At 41.6% G+C, this 27,405-nt stretch overlaps 1 protein-coding gene across 1 annotated transcript in view; it reads left to right on the top strand.

Moving 5' to 3' along the window:
- The window catches only part of ACER3 (alkaline ceramidase 3), a 71,739-nt gene that overhangs the window by 21,400 nt on the left and 22,934 nt on the right, over positions 1-27,405 (top strand). Inside the window, exons 2-6 of the mRNA XM_054015820.1 lie at positions 96-206; positions 14,059-14,111; positions 18,835-18,887; positions 23,061-23,142; positions 24,469-24,504. Coding sequence (XP_053871795.1) covers positions 96-206; positions 14,059-14,111; positions 18,835-18,887; positions 23,061-23,142; positions 24,469-24,504 — 335 coding nt within the window. The remainder of the gene's footprint in view (positions 1-95; positions 207-14,058; positions 14,112-18,834; positions 18,888-23,060; positions 23,143-24,468; positions 24,505-27,405) is intronic.

Below are 27,405 nucleotides of genomic sequence, written 5' to 3'. Positions count from 1 at the left end.
GAACTGTTGAAGTCTTGTTTGAATGAATGTAGCTTTGTTTATTTCAAGTGCATGTTGCCCAATACTAAATCTCTGCTTTGGTTTCTGTCCTACAGGGAACACAGTGAGTAACCTGATTTTCATTCTACCTCCAATATATGGTGCGATTCAGACCTATAAAGATGGCCTTGAAAAACGATATTTAGCTGCATTTTTTTGTCTCACAGGTATGTGTAAAACTAGATTTGCACTTTAATTATACAGGGATTTCAGATGAGATATGTATAGTCTTTGTTTGTTATAACTTAAACCTCAGTTCTTTATATAATCTATAATATCTTGAGATGATTATTAGTATTGTTTAGGCCAGAAATCAAATTAGAATTCACAAAATAACTGTCTGATGTAGTAAAATAAGCCCGATCTGTCCTTGTGTCCTAATCCAATGTATACATTTTCATAGACTGTGTCCCTTTTATGCTGGTTTACAGAAGCTATGTTGTGTGGCCCATATTTACCAAACAGTTTAACACTGTGTTAGTCTTTTAATTTGTAACACTTATAAAAGCATAAATAAAACAAGTGGGCAAACACCTTGGAGGAACTGAGTGAGTGCAAGGTTTCCATCTATTTTGTCAGTTTTAGTGCTTACCTTTTACTGGTTTGACCTGCATCAAGACACTTAATCACAATCACATTCAAGGCATTCTCCCAGTAGCTAGAGGGCACTCTCCTCTTTACAGAGCTGTGTAATATAAACCTGTAGACTGGCTTCTAAGTAACTCAAATAACTGTGGTGTTGAAAGCATTTAAAAAAAAAAAACAAAAAAACCCTGAGCTTAACAGCTCCTTTCCTGCCCTAGGGAATTGAAAACAATGCTCCCACTCACTCTATTTCTTACCAAACAGGGAGAAACTATACAGTAGAACGTCAGAGTTATGAACACCTTGGGAATGAACTCTGAAATGTTCATAATTCTGAACAAAACGTTATGGTTGTTCTTTCAAAAGTTTACAACTGATCATTGATTTAATACAGCTTTGAAATGTTAATAAGCAGAAGAAAAATGCTGCTTTTCCTTTTATTTTTTTAGTAGTTTACATTTAACACAGTACTGTATTGTATTTGCTTTTTTTATTTTTTTTAAATCTCTGCTGCTGCTCGATTGCACACTTCCAGTTCCAACTGAGGTGTGTGGTTGACTGGTCAGTTTGTAACTTGGGTGTTCGTAACTCTGAGGTTCCACTGTATTGCAAAGTGGCTTCAAATTTGACAGTCCTCTAAACGTGAGAGCATGTTTCCTCGTCTGCAGAGGCCTTCTCTTAGCTGGCCGAGTACGATCCTGCCTGATCCCTGGGTACATACTCTGGAGCAGGGGTCGGCAACATTCGGCACGCGGCTCGCCAGGGTAAACACCCTGGTGGGCCGGGCCAGTTTTATTTACCTGCTGACGCGGCAGGTTCGGCCGTTCGCGGCCCCCAGTGGCAGTGGTTCGCCGTCCCGGGCCAAGGGGGGCCCTGAGAAGCCGCGGCCAGCACATCACTCGCCCGCGCCGCTTCTCGCCGCCCCCATTGGCCCAGGACGGCGAACCGTGGCCAATGGGGGCCGCGATCGGCTGAACCTGCCGCGTCAGCAGGTAAATAAAACTGGCCCGGCCCGCCAGGGTGCTTACCCTGGCGAGCCGCGTGCCGAACGTTGCCGCCCCCTGCTCTGGAGGCTAGCCTGAGCACCCGCCAGTGCTGCCGTGTTTAAGCACTAGCTTGAGTATGTTTGCCCGAGCTAGGAATTACACCTCCCAGCTGCTGTGTAGACGTCCCCAAATGTGAAATTTACTTCTGGCATGGAGAAGCCTGTCTCGAGTGAAAGAATCTTGCATTTGTCCTTTCATCCCCCCCAAATCCATAAATACTCTATCAACTAAACTGAAATGAAAGATGTACACAGGAATCACTTCATCTCTACTAATGTAGCCACCGCTGTTGTGAAAAGTGGCAACTCTAACAGAGTACACGCTATGCCACAGTCTGCCAGGAAGGGAATACTGTATACTACACTTGAAATGCTCCAGCTTCAGTGCTGCAGCTGCACCACGGTAGTGTAGACACTACCTGTCCTGATAGGAGAACCCCTCCGGTTAACAATCCACTTCCCTGAGAGAATTCTTCCTTTGTCCTGGTGTTGTCTGCACTGGGGGTTGGCTTGGCTTGGCTTAACTACGCTGCTCAGGAATGTGGATTTTTCATACCCCTGAGCGACATAGTTAAGTCGACTTAATTTTCTAGTGTAAACCAGGTCTAACTTATAGGATGGTTTAGAGAGGCCAAATTGTAACTACCTAGTTGGAATTTGGCCAGCATACACAATTTAATGCTCTTGTAAAAAGTGCCATGGAATCCTCAAAAAATGGCCACTTGTGATCATTGTGCTGTATCAAAACATCACCTTCAGCCTCACAACATCCTTAATACTGTGGACCATTGGTTCATTGGAAAAGTGCCACCTGCTGAATTTCTAGTGCCACTTTCTACAGCACGTAGGTATCGGCTTGCAACATTAGCTGTGGAGACTGACCATTTAGAATTGTTTCCATGAGTGTGGGCATGGCCTTAAGAGACTAGCCATGGGCAGCAGACACTCAATTACACTCCAGAGTCTTGAGGATTTGCTTTGGTCCTGAAAGCCCTTGGCCATTGTGGTTGCAAAGAAATTGTTACATGAGTATAAGCAGTGCAGAAACATCTGCATGAGTTTGCAGAGAGCCTGAAACAATAGCTCTGAGGTGTGAACTGTCTCACTGGATGCTAACTCGTATGCCAGTGATTCTTTAAATGTCAACACAGTTAACAATGTCACTGCTAAAAATGTGAGGAACAAGAGGAAGTATCAAGATCTACACCAGGGTTTCACACTGTGTGCATGTATACATGGGGTTGCATAGAATTAGTTGTTGGGATGCAGAAGATGTAGATCTTTAACAATACATGGTGTGAGGAACAGGCCAATGCTGGATCTTAAATCTATTTTAAGATTGCTCTGTTAAAGAATGAAACTGGTAACTGAGTAAATAAACTGAATTTTAAATACAATAGAAATGTGCTAAGAACTCTGGCACCTTTTCTAAGATCAGAGGGGTAGCCGTGTTAGTCTGAATCTGTAAAAAGCAACAGAGGGTCCTGTGGCACCTTTAAGACTAACAGAAGTATTGGGAGCATAAGCTTTCATGGATAAGAACCTCACTTCTTCAGATGCAAGTCTTGCATCTGAAGAAGTGAGGTTCTTACCCACGAAAGCTTATGCTCCCAATACTTCTGTTAGTCTTAAAGGTGCCACAGGACCCTCTGTTGCTTTTCTAAGATTGTAACTGAAAGGTAAACCTATTGAAGTGAAGATGTGCAGAATGTCTCCTCATAAGAAAGTACCAGAGGAAATGCATTTGCTTGCAACAGCCATTCTTTATTAACACTCCTTACAGTCACTTGGTCACAGATGAACAAATACAGATGCAATCCATAAAGCAAACAATCCTTAGTCCAAATCTGTTAAGTGAATTGACTTCGGGTACCATGCTTCATTAAAAGGCATTTAACATAGATCCTGTACTTGCTTTGGCTTAGCAATTCAGACTTTTTGTTAATGTTCGAAAACAGTAAAGCAGCAGAATTGCTATGAAGTAAAGATAAGAGCATTATGGTTTCGTTTCAACAAATTAAGTTTTTAATACTTAAAGATTTTGCTATTAGTAGGTATCAAAGGCAAACACTGAAAAGACATAATGTGTTGAACTCTTGGAACATACTGTAACATAGGGTTACCATATTTAAACCTTAAAAAAGGAGGAGACTCCACTGGGCCCTGGCCCCGCCCCCACCCCACTCCACCCCTTCCCTGCCCCGGCCCCACCCCTTCCCCAAAGTCCCTGCCCCAACTCCGCCCCCTCCCCTGAGCGCGCCTCATTCCCCCTCCTCCCTCCCAGCCACGCGAAGCTGCCTGAGCGCTACCGGCTTCACGGTTTGCCGGGCAGCCCCCAGACCTCCAGACCCTGCGTCCCCGGAGCGGGCGCTTCCCCAGCGTAGCCGGAGCCCGGGAAGGGAAGCGCCCGCCCGGGGGTGCAGGGTCTGGAGGCTGCCCGGCAAACGGTGAAGCCGGTAGCACTGGGGCAGCTCGGCTGGGCAGCTCGGCTCTTCAGCTACACAAAGCTGAGGTGTCTGGGGGGAGCGGCAGCAGCCGCCGCCGCAGGGGAATCTGCCTGCAGCTCACAGCCTGCCGGAGCCAAGATAAGTAGGGTACTGGGAGAGGCGGGGGAGTATTTTCCCGGACATGTTCGGCTTTTTGGCAATTCCCCCCTGGACGGGGATTTGAGTACCAAAAAGCCAGACATGTCCAGGAAAAAACGGACGTATGGTGACCCTATGTAACACCCAGAAATCACCCCAGTCCAAATCAGCCAGTTCCCTGGGACCTGATGTTTAATCTAATTCTCAAGCATTTAGCTGGTTCTGGGTTTATCTTTCAGTGTTCTGTCATACCATAGCATCCCAGGAAGTATGTATAGCCCTTTTGTTTATTTCTTGCCCTGAGATTTTTACAGCTGACATCTACTTCCTCCTTGAACAAAACCCATTTGAACTAGAGAAGCACCCATCATTTTACATATGTGCTAGCATCTAGATTTGGTGAGAAAAGGAAAAAGGGAGTTTCTAACCAGCTATTTAAATAAACTCCTCGTTGTTCATATTAGATACAAAGTTTACTGGGTTACACTTAAATTCTTCTTTGGGATCCAGAGCGCTATTTTAAGGGCTCATTTCTGCTACCATTCAGTTTGCGGGGGTTGGATTGTCATTGAACTCAGTAGAAGAAATAAGACTTTTAACCTTTATTGGAGTTGCCACCAGAATTAGCCCCAGGTTCCACTTGATATTGCAATGCCTGATTAGAATTTGACCTGTTAGAGAGTCTCTGAATATTTTTCCCATGTACTGCTTATTTTCTTGGGGATCATGTCTATAGTACTTTCATATTGCTCATTCTAGAAGAGAATTGATCCAACTTCTTGTATCAAGCACTTCTGTAGTTGTTTTGAACTTAATCTAACCTTTTCCTTATCTCCTCAAAGTATATGTCTGGTATCTATTGGTCCTACTTTCTCTTATCAGAGGTGTTGGACTTCAAGAGTGTACGTCGGAGGCATAGTTCCTAGATTTGTCCTGAAATTTTGGTCAAAGATTGAAGTGTTTTATTTTGTGTTTTAAATTCTCTTCTATAATTATTTTTTGGCATGTTTAAGCAAGTTCTAGTGCTAAATCACTCAAACCGTGCCAAAGATAAATGAATGCCAAGGGAGAGAGGATTCTGCACTCCAGCCACAGATTGATAAGAATTTATAACCAACCTAGAAGACTTGGCTTTAAATGAAACTTAGAGGTGTGTGTGGAATTAGTTATTAGAACCTTTCAGTTGAGGGGTCATTCACCTATTCCTAACCAACAGCCAAAAAGAGGTCTACATGGAGTAGCTGGGACCACTCCTGTCCCTCGATTATGGGGGCAAATGCAAGAGAAGAAAACCGTAGATGGATAATGTTCTGTGGGGATTTTTTTATATTAAGGTATCTATGGATTAGTATTTAAAATAACTTCACACACAACCAAGAAATGAAATCCAGGGGCAGTACTTGATAAAGGAGTTTATTTTATTTTTATAATTTTTTTAAGTTTAATTTTGTTGGATTATTTTGTAAAGTAGTCCCTACACAATAGAAGCAGTCTAATAAAGCATCGCTTATCATATAAAGTTTCAGATTTTTCCTGAAACTGCTTACAAATACATATCCTCACAAACATTTTTTGCATCCATTCTGAGCGGTGAAGCGTGGGAGAGTTCATGTGACCTGTACACGTCCTTGGCTAGAGCCCATGCATAATGTCAAATTCTTTCCAGTTGTAGATATTGCTTTGGAAGTCTCTTTTAGAGAACCATGTGAATAACAGCCCTGCATAACCTGAAATTTGTGGATGACATTACACTTACATCACCACTCAAACAAATAATATATCAACTGACAGTTAAATATCTGCAATTGCTAGTACCAAGCAATCTGTATTAATGCTTTCAGAAATAAAAGGACTATGTTGCTCTAAATATAATATAGCTTAGTGTGATCTTACATTTCCAGCCCTTTTCAATACTACTGTAATTGCATATATTTTAGGCTAAATTTCACTGCTCTAAAACAGGGTGTGTATTCTGTACTTATCACACTGTTTAGATATGCCCCTTTGTAATTTGAAGTGGTGAGGATCATCATAAAAATGTTGAGGGGTGACACAGTATCTGTTTAACTACTGCAGCTTGTTGTCTCCTTTAACTTTGAAAAGCTATGTTGCTTCTATTGGTTGCCAAGACTTCTGAATTAAGAGGTTCCAGCTGGCTAAATTCTGTATGGTTACTGACCTCTAGTCTGTTACATGCTGGGGAAACTCTTGTAACAATGTAACCCTGACCTCTGCTTCTTGGATCAGAACCTAATTGTCTCTGTTTCTCAATATGTAGATGACCACATGGGAAGCTTATTTCTGTGGCAAATGTTTCATTCCTCTCTTCCTGTTTGTTCCTAGTTCGAAAATACTCTACTTATTTGAGGAAGAACTTATAGAATGTCTGATTGTGGGTTTGGTTTTTATGAAGTGAATACTTTTCTAAAAGTGCCTAGATCATGCAAGTCTTTCTGTAATGCGAGGCAAGGAACAGGGAACATAAGGGTGTTGTGCTGGAAGCGAGAGTAGAGGCCACTCGTGGACACAAATAAGGTTAAGTACTAGATTACTTTAACTACTCTACCTTAGGGTACATCTACAGTACAGGGGGGAGTCGATTTAAGATACGCAAATTCAGCTACGTAAATAGCGTAGCTGAATTCGACGTATCGCAGCCGACTTACCCCGCTGTGAGGACGGCGGCAAAATCGACTTCTGCGGCTTTCTGTCGACGGCGCTTACTCCCACCTCCGCTGGTGGAGTAAGAGCGCCGATTCAGGGATCGATTGTCGCGTCCCGTCGGGACGCGATAAATCGATCCCCGAGAGGTCGATTTCTACCTGCCGATTCAGGCGGGTAGTGTAGACCTAGCCTTAGTATAATTACTCTTCTTTACTGAGTGGAAATAAATCTCGAGCCCTTTGCTTGCTTGCTATGTTATTTCAATTGCATGGTTTAAAAAGAGGTGGGGTATGGATAAAAAATGGGTGCTTCTGAGGAAATGAGGATTTTTCTGTGATCCTTGGCAGACATATGAGGTGCTCAGCTACATGCTTCCTTTTCTAGTTCGTAGCATGCTCATTAATGTCAGATCAGGATTCCATGGCCTGCTCATCACGTCAGACCATATGCTTATATGCATCGTGTGCAGGTTCAAGACAGAAGATCAAGAACTGGTACCATTTCACATAGGCCATTAGATAACAGCTGTGGCTCTCAAACTCTGATTGAAACATTTCAACTAGCTCCACAGCAAAATGTTTTGTTTTGTTAAATGGCTTTTTGACAAAAACAGTTTTGTGGAATGTTTCTATTTTATCTGGTATCAGAGGGGTAGCCGTGTTAGTCTGAATCTGTAAAAAGCAATAGAGGGTCCTGTGGCACCTTTGAGACTAACAGAAGTATTGGGAGCATAAGCTTTCGTGGGTAAGAACCTCACTTTTTCAGATGCAAGAGAAGAAGTGAGGTTCTTACCCACGAAAGCTTATGCTCCCAATATTTCTGTTAGTCTCAAAGGTGCCACAGGACCCTCTGTTTCTGTTTAATCTGTTTTTATTTTCTGGTTAAAACCTTTGAAGCAAAGTGGAAATGTGTATTTTTGTTTAGAAAAATTTCATTTTTCGTGGTAACAGGAAAATCTTTAAAGAAAGAACGAGAGTAAAAATCACAGATTTTTTTTTTTCTTCCTCCCACCATTTTATCTTCCTTTTTTACCTTTCTTGCTGGAGAAGTGGGAAAGTTCTAACAAATTTAAAACTTAAAGGGAGAGAAAGTAACACTTCTTTTTTTCTCCTTCTTCTCTCCCCCCCCCCTTTCAGAGAGGGGACAAGGGATGGGGGAAATAATGAAAAATAAATTAATTTTGAATTTGAAATGAGAATTTTCATTTTGAAGGGGTTTTTTTTGTCAAAAAAGAGTTTTCATTTATTTCAAAAATGTTCACAAACTGAATTTAAATTTCTTCTTGCCCTGTTTGGCTGAATTTGAATTGACAGCATAGAGATGTAATCATAGAAATGTAGGGCTGGAAGGGACCTCATGTAGTCCAGCCTCCTGGACTGAGGCAGGACTAAGCATACCCCAACAGGTGTCTGTTGAACCTGTTCTTAAAAACCTCTGATGACGGGGATTCCACAACCTCCCTTGGAAGCCTGTTCCAGAGCTCAACTACCCTTATAGTTAGACAGTTTTTCCTAATATCCAGGGGTCACATGCAGAGCCACATGCGGCTCTTCAGAAGTTAATATGCGGCTCCTTGTATAGGCACCAACTCCGGGGCTGGAGCTACAGGCGCCAACTTTCCAATGTGCCGGGGGGCGCTCACTGCTCAACCCCTGGCTCTGCCACAGGCCCTGCCCACACTCCACCCCTTCCTGCCCCCTCCCCTGAGCCTGCCGTGCCCTTGCTCCTCCCACCCCCCACCCCCTGAGCCTCCTGCATGCCATGAAACAGCTGATTGGGGGTGCAGGGAGGGAGAGGGAGGTGCTGATTGGCAGGGCTGCCAGTGGGCAGGAGGCACTGGGAGCTGGGAGGGAAGTGGGGGACGGGACTGACAGGGGAGCTGCTGATATATTACTGGGGCTCTTTGGTAATGTCATTGGTAAATTCTGGCTCCTTCTCAGGCTCAAGTTGGCCACCCCTGCTAATATCTAACCTAAATCTCCCTTGCTGCAGATTAAGTCCATTATTTCTTGTCCTGCCTTCAGTGGGCATGGAGAAAGATTGAGCACCATCCTCTTTATAACAGCCCTTAAGATATTTGAAGACTGTTACGAGGTTTCTCCCCTCACCTGTCTTCTTTCCTCAAGACTAAACATACCCAGGTTTTTTAACCTTTCATCATAGGTCAGGTTTTCTAAACCTTTTATTATTTGTGTTGCTCTCCTCTGGACTCTTCCCAGTGTATCCACATCTTTCCTAAAGATGACATACCACCCTTACTTCTGTGCTGCTGCCTTCAGAGCTGGGTGGCCGGAGAGTGGCGGCTGCTGACTGAGGGCCCAGCTCTGCAGGCAGCAGTGCAGAAGTAAGGGTGGCAATCCCACACCAGGCCATCCTTACTTCTGTGCTGCTGCTGGCTGCGGCGACGCCTTCAGAACTGGACCCCCAGCCAGCAGCTGTTGTTCTCCAGCTGCCCAGCTCTGAAGGCGTTGCCGCCGCCAGCAGCAGCGCAGAAGTAAGAGTAGTAGAACTGCAACCCCCCCCCCCACACACACACACACAATAACCTTGCGATCCTGCCCCCTCACACACAACTCCTTTTTGAGTTAGGACCCCCCCACAATAACGTTGCGAGCCTCCCCCCACCCCACACACACACATTCTCACACAACTCCTTTTTGGGTAGGACCCCTACAATTACAACACCGTGACGTTTCAGATTTAAATAGCTGAAATCATGAAATGTATGATGTTTAAAATACTATAACCGTGAAATTGACCAAAATGGACCATGAATATGGTAGTGCCCTATGTATTGGTGAAGCACTCCTGGTGTAGACATGGCCTTAGTCTTAGATCATGAGCAGAGTGGAATGGGATCCTTGCCTGCCCAGTGGATATAGCGTGATGCAGCAAGTCAGCATCCTGTAACTTGCAAGCATGACATCCACAGTGCCTTTTTCAGTCTAGAAACTTGCTGAAACTGCAGTCTTAAAATACTGTGATTTTTGTTTTTGTTTTTGTTTTATTTTGGTAAGCATGTTAGGGGCATCTGTGCTTGGTGATGGACAAATGCGGGGTATGCTTATAATTAAGGATACGATTTAGTCAAGTATTTTTAGTAAAAGTCATGGGCAATAAACAAAAATTCACGGCTCGTGACCTGTCCATGACTTTTACTAAAATACCTGTGCCTAAATCTTGGGGTGGAGGTGCCGGGGGGCATGGGAGCTGCTGCTGAGGGGGTGTCGGGCGGCACCAGCTGTTGGGGGCTGTGGACCGCGGCTGCCCCAGCCGGCCGGGGACTGGTTGGCCCTGGAGCCAGCCTCTTGGGTACCCTGAGGTGAGCCACACTGGCCCCTGCAGGAGTCACGGAATCCGTGATTTCCACGACCTCCATGACAGATAAGGAGTCTGACTTATAATTTGCACAAAAGACTGTAACCTTTTGTCGTGTTAAGTAGTTCCTTTCACAATTACCTTTCTTTGAAAAGGCATATTTACCTGCTATCTTGGCACACAATTTGGTTTTTTGCTTGAGCACAGTGGCTTCTCAGCTGAGTGTTGACTGGATGTCCTTTTGATTGATGATGATCTAGTTGGCTGCTGTGAACATATACCAAAGTCAAACAGTAAAACTAACCGATGTACTATATAGAAGCATCAATCTTCAAGACTCTCAAAATGCATACTTAGAGTATATGGATTACTAACTGCTACTGGGATGGAGCAAAAAAGCCACCACCATGCAAACAGAATTGAACTTAAGGGGTTCTCTTAGATGGACAAAATATACTTTAGATGGCTTTTATCGGGACTCTAGAGTGACATCATTACTTTTGCATAAAGTTGACATGAGCTCTTATGACCAAAAGTATTCAAGGCCTGGGTTTTCTGTCTCATCCAAAAAATAGTACCCTAAGCACAATTCTCACAGCTCTGTTCTAGGGCACTGATTCAGAGGGGAGAGTGCCACCTACTGAATAACCAGCCCCACATCATGCAGCACCCTGGATTTCTCACTGAGTTCTTGCATCCAAATACTGAACAGATCTGATCCTGCTTTATTTAGGAAATCTGACATGATTGCACCAAGACAGGGTATTGGTACCTCAGTTATAGATTTTATTAAAATAGTGCATGTACAGTGCTTGCACCTAAAGCATTCATAGTTTTTTAGAATTTAACAGACTCAAGAGCATTTCTCATTTTAAGCATTTTAAGGAATATCTTTCAACCCAGTATAATCTTTCATAATAAAAGAAACCCCAAGGTTCTGCAACATAGTCCTTACAACAGTTTTGAATGTATAAGGGCTCCAAAAAAAAATCTGAAATAACAGCTTCTAATTTTGTATGTGTGGAGTGGGATTATAATTGGTTTTCTGGATTTATAACTTTAATAACCTACAACTAACAACATACTTTGTTAATTACAAAAACAAGTTGAAACCTTGCATGCCATGTTTCTGCCCAAGGTGAAATATATAGCTCTTATAAACTGAAAAGGATTTTATAGAGAAAATACTGATGTAATCTTGACTACAGTGACACTAACTGGTTTTGGTTTCCAAATTGAATGACAGTCAGAATGTACTGTAGGTGCAACCAGATACATGGTTAATTTCCCAATTAAATCTTAATGGAGTTGGAATAGATGCTGGTCATGATATGAAAAGATTCTCTAAAAAGAATGTGTAGATGCAGGTGCACAGTGTTAGGTTTAAATGAGTAATCATTTTAATTAAATTTCAGTTAGGAACAATGGAAGTGCATATGCTTACCATAGACAATGGTGTCCAGTTTCCCCAGAGCACTAATGAAGTTCAGATATCTATGACAATACATTTTAAACAATATGGTTGGACTGCAAATGTGACTATAAGTAAGCAGTTGCATGCTTAGCAATTCCTCTTCGGTAAGGAGACAGGGACCTAGTAATACTAGTCTGACAGAGCATAAAAAAACAAAACACCTCTAGATAAGGGCTCTTGCACATCTGATAAACTTTACAAACGTCAGATCACTTTCTATAAAATATACTATTTACCCATTACTGAAATGTGACTATTATATCTTTAGAGTGGAGTGCAACACTACAGAGCAGTTTAAGACAAAATGAAAAATACCTTAATTTGAAACTAAGGGAGAGTTTTAGGTAGAAAGGTAAATGTCTGGGTATATACACAATCTACTCTTCCCCATACCCCCAAAAAGGGAGATTTTAATGGCAAGGAACATGTCTTGTCACATTTGAAAGTACTAGGAGAGACCACCAACCCCCTGCCAAACTTAACCCCCTGCCCCACCAAGTCTTATCTAAATGGAACAATTTCTAAGGCTTTGTGTACACTACACAGCTTTTAGCAACACAGCTGTGTTGCTAAAAGTTGGGCAGTGTAAACATTGTTTGTCGGCACTTTTGCTGACAAAATACTTTCACCCCCTACGAACAGGGTTCGCCTTGTTGACAGGAGAGCGCTCCTGTCAACAACGAGCTGTTTACATTGCCACTTGCTGCGGCAAAACTTTTGTCTTTCAGAGGGGGGCTTTTTTAAGCACCTGTGAACAACAAAAGTTTTGTTGTTCAATTGGCAGTGTCTACACTAGCAGCACTTTACCTGTGTGGGAATTCTGGTATACTATACCGGGAAAGTGCTCCTACTGTGGACGCAACTTATACCAACAAAGCTACACTTTTATTGATATCCGATTCCCCTCTCCCTGCGCAAAACAAACTCTATCCATAAAAGCATGGCTTTACCAGTATAACTGAGGGCAAGCCTACACTAGAGCACTACATCAGCGCAGCTGCACTGATGCAGCTCCGCCACTGTAGCACATCTGGTGACGACGCACTATGACGATGGGAGAGCGCTCACCCATCAGCATAATTACTCCATCTCCGTGAGAGGTGTAACTTACTTCACTCCGGGGGGTGGTCTTTGTTACACTCCTGTGCGACGTAAGTTACATCAACTTAAGCAGTAGTGTAGACCAGCCTAACTGTACACCAGGGGCTTCTGCCCACACTGCTGTATTGGTCAAGGGCCACACACAACATAGCTATGCTGGCTGAAGTCTGAGTGTAGACACGGCTTAAGACTCTGTCTCCATCAGGCCTAAGAAAAACAAGGTAGATGATATCCAGGTAAGGTGGTGTCTTTAAACTAACGTCAGAAGTAAATACAGAGATCAGAGGGCAAATTTATCAAATGAAAAAGCAAGGTGCATATATCAAGAGCTTCGTAGAAGTCAGAAATGGAAAAGACCTGCTTGTCTTTTCTGAATAGTTCCATTAGGTTTACATAAACTGCAATCCACAGCTGCAACTGACACTAATTTTGAAATCTGAACTCAAAACCTGTTTCCTGTGGCCTGATAAAAAGATTCTGTAAATTTGGGCTTTTAAAACCTTTTAGCTAAACATCAACAAAAATATCACAGGTTTGTGGTTTTTATTTAGCCACAGAAGACAATACTGTGTAACGACTTCCCCTTTACCTGGTGGGTGCTCGACGCCCCACCCCCATTCCGCCCCCTTCCCCCAAGTCCCTGCCCTGCCTCTTCTCCCCCCTCCCCCGAAAGCATCGCATTCCCACTCCTCCCCCTCCCTCCCGGAAAGTCCTAAGTGCCGCCAAACAGCTGTTAGGCGGCAGGGGGCAGAAAGTGCTGGGAGGGAGGGGTAGGAGAGGGGATGCAGTGCTCTCGGGGGAGGGGGGAGGAGGAGGCTGGGAGCGGGGAGCTTGGCTGCCGGTGGGTGTGGAGCACCTGCTAATTTTTCCCCGTGGGTGCTCCAGCCCTGGAACACCCACAGAGTCGGCGCTTTTGCTGTGTAACTATTTCTCCATCTTTTTTAACGGTTCTAATACATTTAATATTTGGGAATACAATACTCTTGTGATCCTAATGCTCAGTGCTCTCCCACCATTTCATGGGAAAGAATGCTGGGGGAAATAGTCTCTTACAAAAAGTTCAGTGGGATCTTTAAAGACCAAGGTGTCAATTAAAAGGCATTACAAAAACTGGATAGATGAGTGAACATGTCCCTGTCTGCAATATTTAAAGATCAGTTGTCAGTGAAGTTAATTTGTTAAGATAATATACTGTGATGTGTTTTTAACAAATGTTTATGCTAATTGTGTTTTTGCTTTGATTTCAGCTGTTGGATTGGGATCCTGGTGCTTCCACATGACCCTGAAGTATGAAATGCAGGTTAGTACTAAACAGCAGATGCGAATAACCTTGTGCAGGTAACTCACTATTGTCCCCAAGTGTGCATTTGGTGGGTTTTTTAAATTCTGTAACCAAATGCCTCTGGTGATTTGCTTTTCCCTCATAGGAATCAACACAGGTGGCTGTGCACATACCTTTTAAGTCTGGCAGAGCCGGCAAAGCACTCTCACTCTAAAGGTGGACAAAATGTGTCATTTTAGGGATTTGTTCTTAGCTAATCTAATTTTGTTAGATTTATCTGTAAAATAAATTTACCTATTCCTTATAAGTCACTGGACATGACTCCTTTCAGCATAGATCTAGTGTGAGCCCTACTTTGTTAGCCATTGGTACTGATGTACATGCAGGAATGGATACTGGTTTCTAAATTAGTACTGTAATCAATTGGCTATTTAGTAAAAGGGATGTTACCTGTTATGAGATGGTTACAGAGTTTTCATTTGTGATGCTGTAATGTTAAACAACATTACAGCTTTGACTTGCTACTGAACATTATTGCCTAGGATTATTTTGTCGTTCATTGGTATCCCCATGTATTGCTTAATTTTGTAGCAGTATAAAACTGCACTTCTAGATGTGCAACTGCCCTTGGCACTGAAGTCAAAACTCTGTGGAAAGCAGTAATTGTTGGCTGCTTCTCCATTTGGGAATAAGGTTCTTCAGCAATGCATTGTTGGGAAAGGAAATTCTAGTCTCAATATAGCTTCATTCCCAAGAAGACTTGAAGGGTTTTGTCCTAGATCTGAGAACATGAGACACATTCATCCTCTTGAGTCAAGATCAGGATGGTGATGGCCTCCATAATCTTCTCTCTTATGTCCATGGGATTTGTTGGAGGCTGTCAGCCTCAGTTATGCATATTATTGTCTGTCATTGAGGTCAGAATGTATAAAGTACCTAAGCTTTGCATCTGCAAGGCCACTTCTAGTACAAATTACACCACAGCACTCAACGGCTAGCTATAGAAGCAGCTGATCTAAATGTGAGGGATTCATAATTACCCCTGTTACTAGCTGATGAGTCCCCATAGTCAGAAAAAGTACATTCCATCCTTTAGACAATGCTAACAAGGAATCTGGTGGAACCTTAAAGACTAACAGATTTATTTGGGCATAAGCTTTCGTGAGTAAAAACCTCACTTCTTCGGATGCATAGAGTGAAAGTTACAGATGCAGGCATTATATACTGACACATGGAGAGCAGGGAGTTACTTCGCAAGTGGAGAACCAGTGTTGACAGGGCCAATTCAATCAGGGTGGATGTAGTCCACTCCCAATAATAGATGAGGAGGTGTCAATTCCAGGAAAGGAAAAGCTGCTTCTGTAATGAGCCAGCCACTCCCAGTCCCTATTCAAGACCAGATTAATGGTGTTGAATTTGCAAATGAATTTTAGTTCTGCTATTTCTCTTTGAAGTCTGTCTCTGAAGTTTTTTTGTTCAATGATAGTGACTTTTAAATCTGTAATAGAATGACCAGGGAGATTGAAGTGTTCACTTACTGGCTTATGTATGTTACCATTCCTGATGTCCAATTTGTGTCCATTTATTCTTTTGCGGAGGGACTGTCCGGTTTGGCCAATGTACATGGCAGAGGGGCATTGCTGGCACATGATGGCATATATAACATTAGTGGATGTGCAGGTGAATGAGCCCTTGATGGTGTGGCTGATGTGGTTGGGTCCTCTGATGCTGTTGCCAGAGTAGATATGGGGACAGAGTAGGCAACGAGGTTTGCTACAGGGATAGGTTCCTGGGTTGGTGTTTCTGTGGTGTGGTGTGTAGTTGCTGGTGAGTATTTGCTTCAGGTTGGGGGGTTGTCTGTAAGTGAGGACTGGCTTGCCTCCCAAGGTCTGTGAGAGTGAGGGATCATTTTCCAGGATAGGTTGTAGATTGTGGATAATGCGCTGGAGAGGTTTTAGCTGGGGGCTGTATGTGATGGCCAGTGGTGTTCTGTTATTGTCCTTGTTGGGCCAGTCCTGTAGCAGGTGATTTCTGGGTACCCGTCTTGTCCTGTCAATCTGTTTCCTCACTTCCCCAGGTGGGTATTGTAGTTTTACGAATGCTTGATAAAGATCTTATAGGTGTTTGTCTCTGTCTGAGGGGTTGGAGCAAATTCGGTTGTATCTTAGGGCTTGGCTGTAGACAATGGATCGTGTGATGTGTCTTGGATGGAAGCTGGAGGCATGTAGGTACGTATAGCGGTCAGTAGGTTTCCAGTATAGGGTGGTGGTTATGTGACCATCACTTATTTGTACTGTAGTGTCCAGGAAGTGGATCTCTTGTGTGGACTGGTCCAGGCTGAGGTTGATGGTGGGGTGGAAATTGTTGAAGTCCAGGTGGAATTCTTCAAGGGCCTCCTTTCCGTGGGTCCATATGATGAAGATGTCATCAATGTAGCGCAAGTAGAGGAGGGGCACCAGGGGACGAGAGCTGAGGAAGCGTTGTTCTAAGTCAGCCATAAAAATGTTGGCATACTGTGGGTCATGTGGGTACCCATAGCAGTGCCACTGACTTGAAGTCAGTACTTGAAGTAGGGGAAGGAGCTTTCATTAACTCAGTATTGCAAACAGACCATCAGGCAGAATTGTACAGCAAAGGGGAAAAGGCAAGAGCTTCAGAAAAATTGTTCCAGGGGCTGCCTGAAGAACAGCTGCCAAAACTGTTTGGTGGGCAGCTAGATCAGCTCACCATGTCACCACCCAAAGTTCCTCAATGCTCGGGCATCTAGTAGTTAAGACTTCTGAAAGGACTGATTCACACCCTCCTTCTTGTGCCTGGGCCAGGCTGTCTTTTTGGGGGCGTTGGTTCTCACCTAGATGAAATCTGTTTGTACCTCTAGCAGATTTACTCTACTATTTTGTCCTTGAAAACTACCAAAATGTGAAATTTGGAGGCTAATGTTAGGTGTCCAGTTTGGGAAATGTTGGCCATAGTATTTGTTTTTCTTTCTTTTTTTCTTTCTTAACTTTATTTTTTTTTTTTAAAGAAGGAGCTACATCGATTAATCACATGGTTATGCCTGACCAGACCTTTGGAAATTGAAATTTCAAAAATGCTAAGAAATGGTTTAAGCAAACTCTGGGCTGTTCATCTCTAGTGCTGAATCTTCTAAATGAATAGCTTCATTTATCCTGGTATTGTTGGTCATCTCTTCTGAATTCTCTAAGTTTCTTTTGCCAAAAACAAGATAAGCTAATTTGTTCTCATTCTTGAGAGACTCAGCCACTCTCTTAAAATGACTGAATTGCCTTTCAACGTGAAAGTTAAAAAAATGGAATGCTTATTTTGGCCAAAGCGTTCAGAGGCCTTCTTCCCAAATTGAGGGCTACTAGGCCGGGAGCCAGGAGCCTCCGTACCAGCACAGCTCCAGCCTGGCAATCCCACTCAATAACCTTCAGAAAAGGGGGTACTACTGCCTCCAGCAGCAAAACATGTGGGCCCTATTTTACCTTTTCTGGGAAAATTCATTTCCCTCTGGAAAAAAAAATGTGGGTCAAAGTAAAGAAACATAAAAATTGTTCTTTAATTGAAACTATTTAGACCACATACTTTCTAAGTTCAAAATATTTAATGACCCCTTTTTCAAGATTGTCAATCTCATGACTTTACTGGGGAGGGGGAGGGATGGCCTGCTAAACCCAGGGTTGTGAGTTCAATCCTTGAGGGGGCCACTTAGGGATCTGGGGCAAAATTGGTCCTGCTAGTGAAGGCAGGGGGCTGTACTCGATGACCTTTCGGGGTCCCTTCCAGCCCTATGAGATAGGTACATCTCCATATATTATATTATTACTGCTAACTTCAGTGAGAAATCAACTCCACACTCTCAAATTCACATGTACGTGTATGTAAGCACTCATTGGAGTGCAGAGTTTTGATGGAAAAGGTGACGTTCTGATTCTGTGTATGTAATGCAAAAGCTCAAATGCAAAATGAGCATCCTCAGCAGAAGTGTCTATTTTGCATAGGTCTTTTTTGCCTCCTTAGTTAAGGTGGGTGTATTACTTCCCAGAGACTGTTTTTTTTTTTACTCCAGAAAAGTAACTTTGTTTTCTTTAGACAAAATGTGATCCTATTACTAATGGTTTAAAAATTATTTAAGATAAAACTGCATTAATTTGCAGTCATAATTGGAAGACCCAATTATTGCAACTTACTACAGTTTACTTAATTTTCAAATTAGAAAGAAGGTAAATGAAAAGCAAGGCTACTGCATCAGAGAATATTTCATAATGTACTAATGTTCTGTAATATTCTGTGCAAAAATGAGTCTCAAAGAGGCTTCACTGCGACCTACTGATTAATTTTTATTGAGAGGTGGAGAGATGCCACGAAATGTTTTGAGCAGGTTATGAAATTTGTGGGTTAGGTAGGTCCTGTACTTTAGGATTTTTAATTTCCTGGAAATTCTGTAAATGTTTAAAAGGGATATGAGAGTAGTGAAAATGGCAGAGAGCTGTGAACACATGCTTTCTCGTAATATGTAATATTTGAAAGATTCAGTTAAGCAAGCATAGTAACTCACCTGCTTTCTAAGGTTGAGAGGCATTTGACACCGTTGTATAGAAAATATAGTCAAGAAGCTGGGTATCATAAAACTGTTTAAAACCCCCTACTTAACAAGTGACTCCCCATAGTTAACTTACACCAGTGTGCATGAGTTAAAAGTGATTTTCATGTTTTGGTGTTTCTCTGCTTTTTGTAGCTGTTGGATGAGCTGCCAATGATATACAGTTGTTGTGTGTTTGTCTACTGCCTGTAAGTACATTTTGTCAAATGTTTTTAATATTGGAAAGGTACTTTTATGTAATGACCAATACGTGGAACCCAATCTGCCCTCATTGAAACTGATGCTGAAACATCTATGCTAGACTCAATGCAGTCAGCAATTTTACTAACAGTAAAGAATCACGATCTAATGGGCAGATTAGGAGCCAGGAACTCTGACTTCTAGTCCTAGCATTGCTAACTTAGACCTGCTGTGTGACCAGGTGCAGGTTGCTTAACCTCTTTGTTTCCCTAGCTGTAAATGAGGCATAAAATTTTGGCTAAAATAAGACAATACTGTGATAAGCCTTGTAGAAATGTTAATAAACGAATCAAATTGCCTCCCTTCTTAACAAGGATGTTGAATTCATGTTTGTAAAAACACTTTGCAAATGTAAAGCACTATATGCAGTTAAGAATTAAGCATTATTTGGCATGTAGACAACAAGAGTAATGAAACTTGCAAAAACAGCAGGGTTATCATTCATTAGGGACAATGTGATATAACCTGTGCTCCAAATGGAAATTTCTAAATTCTGGTCAAACCTGCTTTCCACACCCTTTAAAAAAAAAAAAAAAAAAAAATTCTTAAGAAAACTAAATACTTTGTAGAAGAGTGTCCTAGAAAAACTAATATAATGTTTTGGCACAACATCCAAAGCAGTTCTCCTTCTTGGTTCAGGGAGCTGTGTAGCATTTTGCAACTCCAACAAATGAGTCTAGTTATGCAATACTGTCTTTCCCACCTGCTACTTCCAGTCCCTGAAGCAACAGGGCGGGCTGTGCCTTGAAAATCCAGCTAATGAAACCGATCCACTTATTCCTGTTATGAACTGGTTGCAAGCAATGAGTTTTGTTTGACTACTTAAAAAACATAGGGACAGATCTTCAGCTGGTGTAAATTGGTGTAGCTTTATTGACGTCTGCCTGTGGCTTGTGGATTAAGTGGAATACTGTCGGGCCAAATCCTCAGATTAACATAAGAACGGCCATACTGGGTCAGACCAAAGGTCCATCGAGCCAGTATCCTGTCTACCAACACAGGCCAATGCCAGGTGCCCCAGAGGGAGTGAACTTAAGAGGTAATGATCAAGTGATCTCTCTCCTGCCATCCATCTCCAGCCTCTGACAAACTGAGGCAAGGGACACCATTCCTTACCCATCCTGGCTAATAGCCATCAATGGACTTAGCCTCCATGAATTTATCTAGTTCTCTTTTAAACCCTGTTATAGTCCGAGCCTTCACAACCTCCTCAGGCAAGGAGTTCCACAGGTTGACTGTGTGCGGTGTGAAGAAGAACTTCCTTTTATTTGTTTTAAACCTGCTGCCCATTAATTTCATTTGGTGGCCCCTAGTTCTTATATTATGGGAACAAGTAAATAACTTTTCCTTATTCACTTTCTCCACACCACTCATGATTTTATATACCTCTATCATATCCCCCGTAGTCTCCTCTTTTCCAAGCTGAAAAGTCCTAACCTCTTCAATCTCTCCTCATATGGGACCCGTTCCAAACCCCTAATCATTTTAGTTGCCCTTCTCTGAACTTTTTCTAAGGCCAGTATATCTTTTTTGCGATGAGGAGACCACGTCTGTACGTAGTATTCAAGATGTGAGCGTACCATGGATTTATATAAGGAAAATAAGATATTCTCTATCCCTTTTTTAATGATTCCCAACATCCTGTTTGTTTTTTTGACTGCCACTGCACACTGCGTGGACGTCTTCAGAGAACTATCCACGATGACTCCAAGATCTCTTTCCTGGTTAGTTATAGCTAAATTAGCCCCCATCATATTGTATGTATAGTTGGGTTATTTTTTCCAATGTGCATTACTTTACATTTATCCACATTAAATTTAATTTGCAATTTTGTTGCCCAGTCACTTAGTTTTGTGAAATTTTTGTGAAGTTCTTCACAGTCTGCTTTGGTCTTAACTATCTTGAGCAGGTTAGTATCATCTGCAAACTTTGCCACCTTACTGTTTACCCCTTTCTTCAGATCATTTATGAATAACTTGAATAGGATTTGTCCTAGGACTGACGCTTGGGGAACACCACTAGTTATCCCTCTCCATTCTGAAAAGTTACCATTTATTTCTACCCTTTGTTCCCTGTCTTTTAACCAGTTCTCAGTCCATGAAAGGATCTTCCCTCTTACCCCATGACAACTTAATTTACTTAAGAGCTTTGGTGAGGGATCTTGCTAAAGGCTTTCTGGAAATCTAAGTATGCTATGTCCACTGGATCCCCCTTGTCCAAAGTTTGTTGACCCCTTCAAAGAGCTCTAATAGATTAGTAGACATGATTTCCCTTTACAGAAACCATGTTGACTTTTGCCCAACAAGTTATGTTCTTCGATGTGTCTGACAATTGTATGGGGTAAATTATCATAGCTGCATGCACTGCAATTTACACCAGCTATGATGTAAAATTTTGGTCCATAATGTTTTCATTCTTAACATTGTTTCACTTTAATCTGAACCCATCTGAGAATCATAGAACCATAGGGCTAGAAGGGACCACAAGGGTCATCTATTGAGTCTAGCCCCCTGCCAAGATGCAGGATTTGCTATGTCTAAACCAGTGGTTCTCAACCCGCAGCCCACGGGCCACTTGCAGACCAGTCAGCACACAGCTGCAGTCCATGTGACATCCTCAGGGCCATGCAGCTAGTATATATATTGTGTGGATGAGGCCTACATAACACAGAGAGAGCTGCATATGCGGCCCACAATGATAAATAGGTTGAGAACCACTGGATCTAAACCATCCAAGACAGATGGCTATCCAGCCTCCTTTTGACAACCTCCAGTAAAGGAGCTTCCACAACCTCTCTGTGGTCTATTCCATTGTCCTGCTGTTTTTACAGTTAGGAAGTTTTTCCTGAGATTTAATCTAAATCTGCTACGCTGTAGTTTGAACTCATTGTCTCTTGTCCAGACCTCTGTGATAAGAGAACAACTTTTCTCCATCTTTTTTTATCCTGTCCCCGATATTTCTTCTGCATTTATTTTGCCTGAATTGAATGTGATTCAGAGAAGAAAAAACAAAGTTCAAACACCGGTTCTTGGGTCATATTGGTTATTCCATATTTTTAAAAGTATAAAAGACCTAAGAGGAGCTTATGCACAGAATCTGCTTGAAATGGTGTACAGTGATTTGTATACTGCATGTAAATTCTTAAATATAAGTGCTTTACGTAATGTGCTTCTATTTTGTGAAATTATGGAAGTTCAAGAAGAGAGATCATCTAGTTCATCTGCTTGCCAAAGTAGGATTGTTCAATACAGAACATTCCCTAGCCCTTGTTTCAATTTAATTTAAAATCCCAAGTAGTGGAATTTCCACCACTTCCCTTAGCAGGATTCTCCAGAGCTGTACATCTTCCTGTCTTGAAGATTTTTTGCAGATAATAAGTATATATATTTTTCCTCCATTTCCTCCATTACTATAAGGCTAAGTAATTCTTCTCCCTCTGTGGTGATTTGTAGACACATTAATCCTTCTTCATCGTTTAGCTAAGCTATACATTATTTAGGTCTTAATTTTTTTTACACATCCATTCCTCCAGCCCCAGTCACGTTTGCTGTTCTCTGAGTTCTTTCCAGTTTATCAAACTCTTTTCTGATGATGTGGTTCTCAGAACTGTACCCAATAATCTAAGTGTGATTGCACCACAGCCATATAATTTACTGTTTTCTGATGCTATACAATTTTGGGCTACATGTTACTATGTGAAAGTTTTTCAGTATTTTTTTTCTAGTAACCACATCAAACTTCTGTCTAATTTGCTGTCCATAAAAAAGTAAGCCTTTTTAGGCATTATTTCTTCCCAGGCTTTTTTTTTTCCATTGGGTTATCTTTCCCTGCATGTATTGGCTTGTATTTTTCCCAAACAAGTTGTTCATACAGTAACATAATTAAGAATAAATATCAGGCCAATATTTATTACAAGTGAAATATATTCCATCTGTAAAAGTGACAGGGCCTTGTGGGAAAGTCTAAATTTTCTCACAGGGCCCATGCGTTTCATGTCACTTTCTTCACAGGTTCCCTTTAATCTCCAACAAATGGTTCTTTTTAACATCATTACCTCTTGTAGGATTTATCATTTATATATGATAAAGTAAGACGTAACTTTCCTGTATGTTTTATTTCAGGTACGAATGTTTCAAGCACAAGAACAGTGTCAATTATCCTCTGCTTTTTGTATTAATAACTTTCAGTGTCATAGTCAGCATAGTAAGTAACTTTTTCTTATGTAGAACTTTCATATGTGCATTAGTAATTTTCCTAACACTTAAGGAATATTAAACTGGCAAAATTCCATCTCTTGTACTTTATTGCTTGCTGTTGAAACTGGGTGGGAAGGGGGAATCTGTTCAAAGCTGGGGAGACTAATTTAGTTATTGCATTGTGCAAAATGTAATTCTTCTATGGGAAACTTTAACGTCTTCTGTAAATAAAAACTGATCCAAAACACTTTATGTGGTAAAAGAAAAGTTCCTTCATATAAAGAGTATAGGGAGGTAATCCAGGTGCTAGGTCCTGGGAGTCAGAAAAATGGTCTGCTGTTCTGACTTTTCCACTGTCTTGTTCTGAGACCTTGGGCAATTTCTTTACCTTTTTGAGCCTTCACTTTCTCATCTGTAAAATGAGGATAATAATGCTCAGTCATCCTTGTAAAATGCGTTGAGATCTACAGTTAGAAAGCAATATATGTGCTAAATAGAAGTCAAAACCAGCCACAACTAAAAGTTAGCTGTTTAAATTATCAAAATAAATGTGGCACAGTTAAGGTTAATTTTGATTCTGTTCCTTGGTTCAATGTGCTCCCTGTATGTTTGGGGACGCTTCCTAGGAACCTAAAACTAATGTGGATGGCATCTCTATATTTGGTGATGGGAGATAAAGCCAAGTAATCCTACCGACCCTTATCCTAATGTATTGCAGATTTTGCATCTTTATATGCATTGACTGTTCTTCTGAGCCTTTTTGATATGGCATATTGTGGAGCAGATCAGATTGAGACTGAAATGAAAAAATAATTCTTTTCATAAATATAATGCCCACTTTTTTCCAAAACAGGATTTGAACTCCCTACCTTAGCAGTAGGCGTCTACAGTGACTTTTTGTTAGCATCCGTGGGAATTTAGAGGCATCATTTAACAGACACGGATTGATAATTTCAAGAAAAAATTAATTGCCTATGAGGACTATAGTTCAGTCTGTTTCAGTACCTATCAAGGATTATATTCAAAATTTTAATGCATTTTTAACTTACTGTATGTGTGTTGCAGTTTGAATAAATTGAGCGACATTCACATCTAAAACTATCTGTTTAGGGTAGCTATTACTACCCTATTTTTTTAAATAGTGACATAAATCTGGAGGGACTCAAAGAATATTGGTGCTTGCTATTGTCAGGGGAAAGAACTCCGATGCCTAATCAAGTTTAGTACTGTGTAGGTGGATAGTTGTGTTTTTCTGCTAACATGGCTTAAGTCTTTATGATTTTCAGTATGCAAAACAAAGTATGTGTAACACTTTTTCTTTGATGCTTTGCAGATTTACCTAAATTTGAAAGAGCCTGTATTTCATCAGGTAAATCTTACTCCTTTGCAATTAATTCTTTAGCATAAAGACAGTCTTGTTAAATAATGTATGCAGTGTTGCTGTAGCCTTGTTGGTGTCATATTTGAGACTCTTGTGTTGTACATCACAGTTTGCAAAAAGAATAATTGTGCCTTTCACATTTTTTACTGGCATACTGCAGTCCTGTCATTTGGTGACCTGGAAAAAATATTGGAGAACTATCTCAAAACTTAATTATTGTATTTCATTGTCAAGGAGTGATGGGGTGAATTCAGTATTTGAGTGAATATTTTACCTGGATATTCAATGGCTACCGTATATACCTAACCAGGGCTACTGTGGGGTGGGGCGCATGAGAGCGAGGGACACCTGTCTGCTTTTCTCTCATTTTTGGTTTGCTGGGAGGCCATGTGACCCAACTCTCCAGCCCTAGTTGCTCCTTAATAGCAATATAGCCAGTTTGTTTTTTCTGCTGGCTCCTCCTATTTCCTGTCAGAAGATAGGGATGAAAACTGGCTGCTATATAAAGGCTGCTGTGTGTGAGAGAGACACATTGAGTCTTTTCTCTTCAGAGGCAGCAGATGTGTGGAAAGGTACTCAGTACCCTAACTCTTTGGAACTCTGTGGCTTTCCTGGTATTTATGCCTCTGAGTTCACAAAAACAACGAGGAGTCCTTGTGGCACCTTAGAGGCTAACACATTTCTTTGGGCATAAGCTTTCGTGGGCTAGAACCCACTTCATCAGATGCATGGAGTGGAGCATACAGGAGCAGGTATCAATACATGAAAAGATGGGAGTTGCCTTACCAAGTGTGAGGTCAGTCTAATGAGACAATTCAACTAACAATAGGATACCAAGGGAGGAAAAATAACTTTTGTAGTGGTGATGAGAGTGGCCCATTTCAAACAGTTGACAAGAAGGTGTGAGTAACAGTAGGGGGGAAATCCTCCTTGTTTTTGCAGTTACAGACTAACATGGCTACCACTCTGAAATCTGAGTTCACAGTGATTTGACTCTGGGGCTTCAGAAGCACAGGTCATTCTGGCATGAAAATACCAGGAAAGCTGCAGAGGGCAGATGAGTTAAGGACCTTCATCAGCAGGGCTACTAGGTCTGTTATGAGAGATGGAGTACTGAGCAGCAGTTCTCTCCCTCTGTCTCCCTCAGTGGATGTGTCATCTTCCCTTTATCTATACCCACCTATATTTGATTGAAGACTCAATGTTTTTCTGGTTTTAAAAAAAACCTCAGGATGGTGTCTAGGAACAAGCCTGCATCTTCTAGAGAAATGTGACAGGCTGCATTTTCAGGCCCCTGTGGTCACTTGCATGCCTAGAGATTGGTGTGTGTATTGATAGGGAGAGGCTCGACACTACCAATATGGAGTGTTGCCTTTTTTTGTGCTAGTATTTACAACTGCAAAAGGTTAGCAGTCATGATTATGTATCTACACAGAATGGGAGTGGATATTTCCCCACATGGATGACTGACTGACAAGATAACATCTGGACACTTAATGTGTTTTGTGGGTGCTCAGCTCCTTGGACGACTGAGCCTTGAAACCTTAATTTTTTCAGATGTCATGGCATGGAATATACCACCATCACTGGCATAGCCGGCCCAATAAGAAATAGTATATGTATTTCTGCTGGTATATTAATAAAAGGCCTGATAATCGTGATGCTATCTCCATGCTCGCATAACAAAAGGAACATATGTATTATTGTGGTGATCAGGGTGAAAATAGAGATTTAAAGGAAATTCTTCTTTTGATCCACTCACCACTCTGGTTTTGAATCTATTAATTTTAAATAATTTTGGATGTAACAGGAGAAATTAAGTTTTACTGATGCTGATTGTTTTAAGTCAAATGCCCACTGAGCAGTATTACACACTGCTGTGAAAGTATTACAGCTTGACTGCAGCCAGCTTGGTATGCTTGTAACGTCTGAGTTGCTAAATATGATGCAAATTACGGGGTCGCTTTCCTGTAGCAGTAGGGAGAATTCTAGGAAACTTTAATTCCTTGCCCCTTGGCTTTAATGTTTATATCTGGTTTCAGTGGAGTTCAGAATATAGCCTTCATGCCCTCAATCATCATTTCACCATGAAATTGTGAAGGGTAACAGTGAAAATATGTAGCTCCTTAAAAATATTGTTTTTCTGCTATGACAGCTCTTTCCAAATTGTTAATTATTAGGGAAATGAACAAATTCCAAATGTTCAAGTACTGCATTCATTTTTGCATGGAATTTACCCAAATGCACTGTAAATCGGGAAGGGGTATTTTTCTGATTGTGTAATAATTGCAGTTTAACCTTCAGGCCTAAGTCTATACTCGCTCTTAAATAGCCAAACAATATTTTTTTTCCGTAGGGAACTTGATTCCTGGTATTACATATCTCATCCAGTCCCTATACATTGGTCAATTTTACAAAGAAAGTGGCAAATAGGTCTGTTCACGTAGAGAGTAACGTGCTTTTCGTATCGTCTCAATCTCCTAGTCCACAAAGATGTAGCAACAGAAGGGTCCTGCATTGTTTCAGTACCCGTGATCCAGGCCTCATCTTTCAGTCCGCTGCTTACTTTCTTTACCGTTCTTTTGTCTTCTTCCTGGCTAATGCCCCTAAATCACTTACAATTAGAGGGGCTTCTAATGGTTCGTGTATGGCATAGTAAGAAAACAGGTAAAAGTACAGCGGGTCTCTCCACGCTGACAGTCGGTATCAAGGAGCTTTAGAAATCCCAGTGCTGCAACGGTCAGAGCAGTCTGTCCATCCTTTGGCCAACTGAAGGCTCCACTTCATTTTCTTAACTGAATAAACGAGAGGTGGCCTCATTTCTAATACAAAGGTGTGGCCTTGAGAGGCTGCATCTCCCAATGCATCATGTACCATCTTGTACCAAAC

The sequence above is a fragment of the Malaclemys terrapin genome, chromosome 1, assembly GCF_027887155.1.
Source record: "Malaclemys terrapin pileata isolate rMalTer1 chromosome 1, rMalTer1.hap1, whole genome shotgun sequence".
NCBI lineage: Eukaryota > Metazoa > Chordata > Testudines > Emydidae > Malaclemys > Malaclemys terrapin.
The sequence above is the reverse complement of the archived record's forward strand: the minus strand, read 5'-3'. Positions and strand labels throughout refer to the sequence as shown.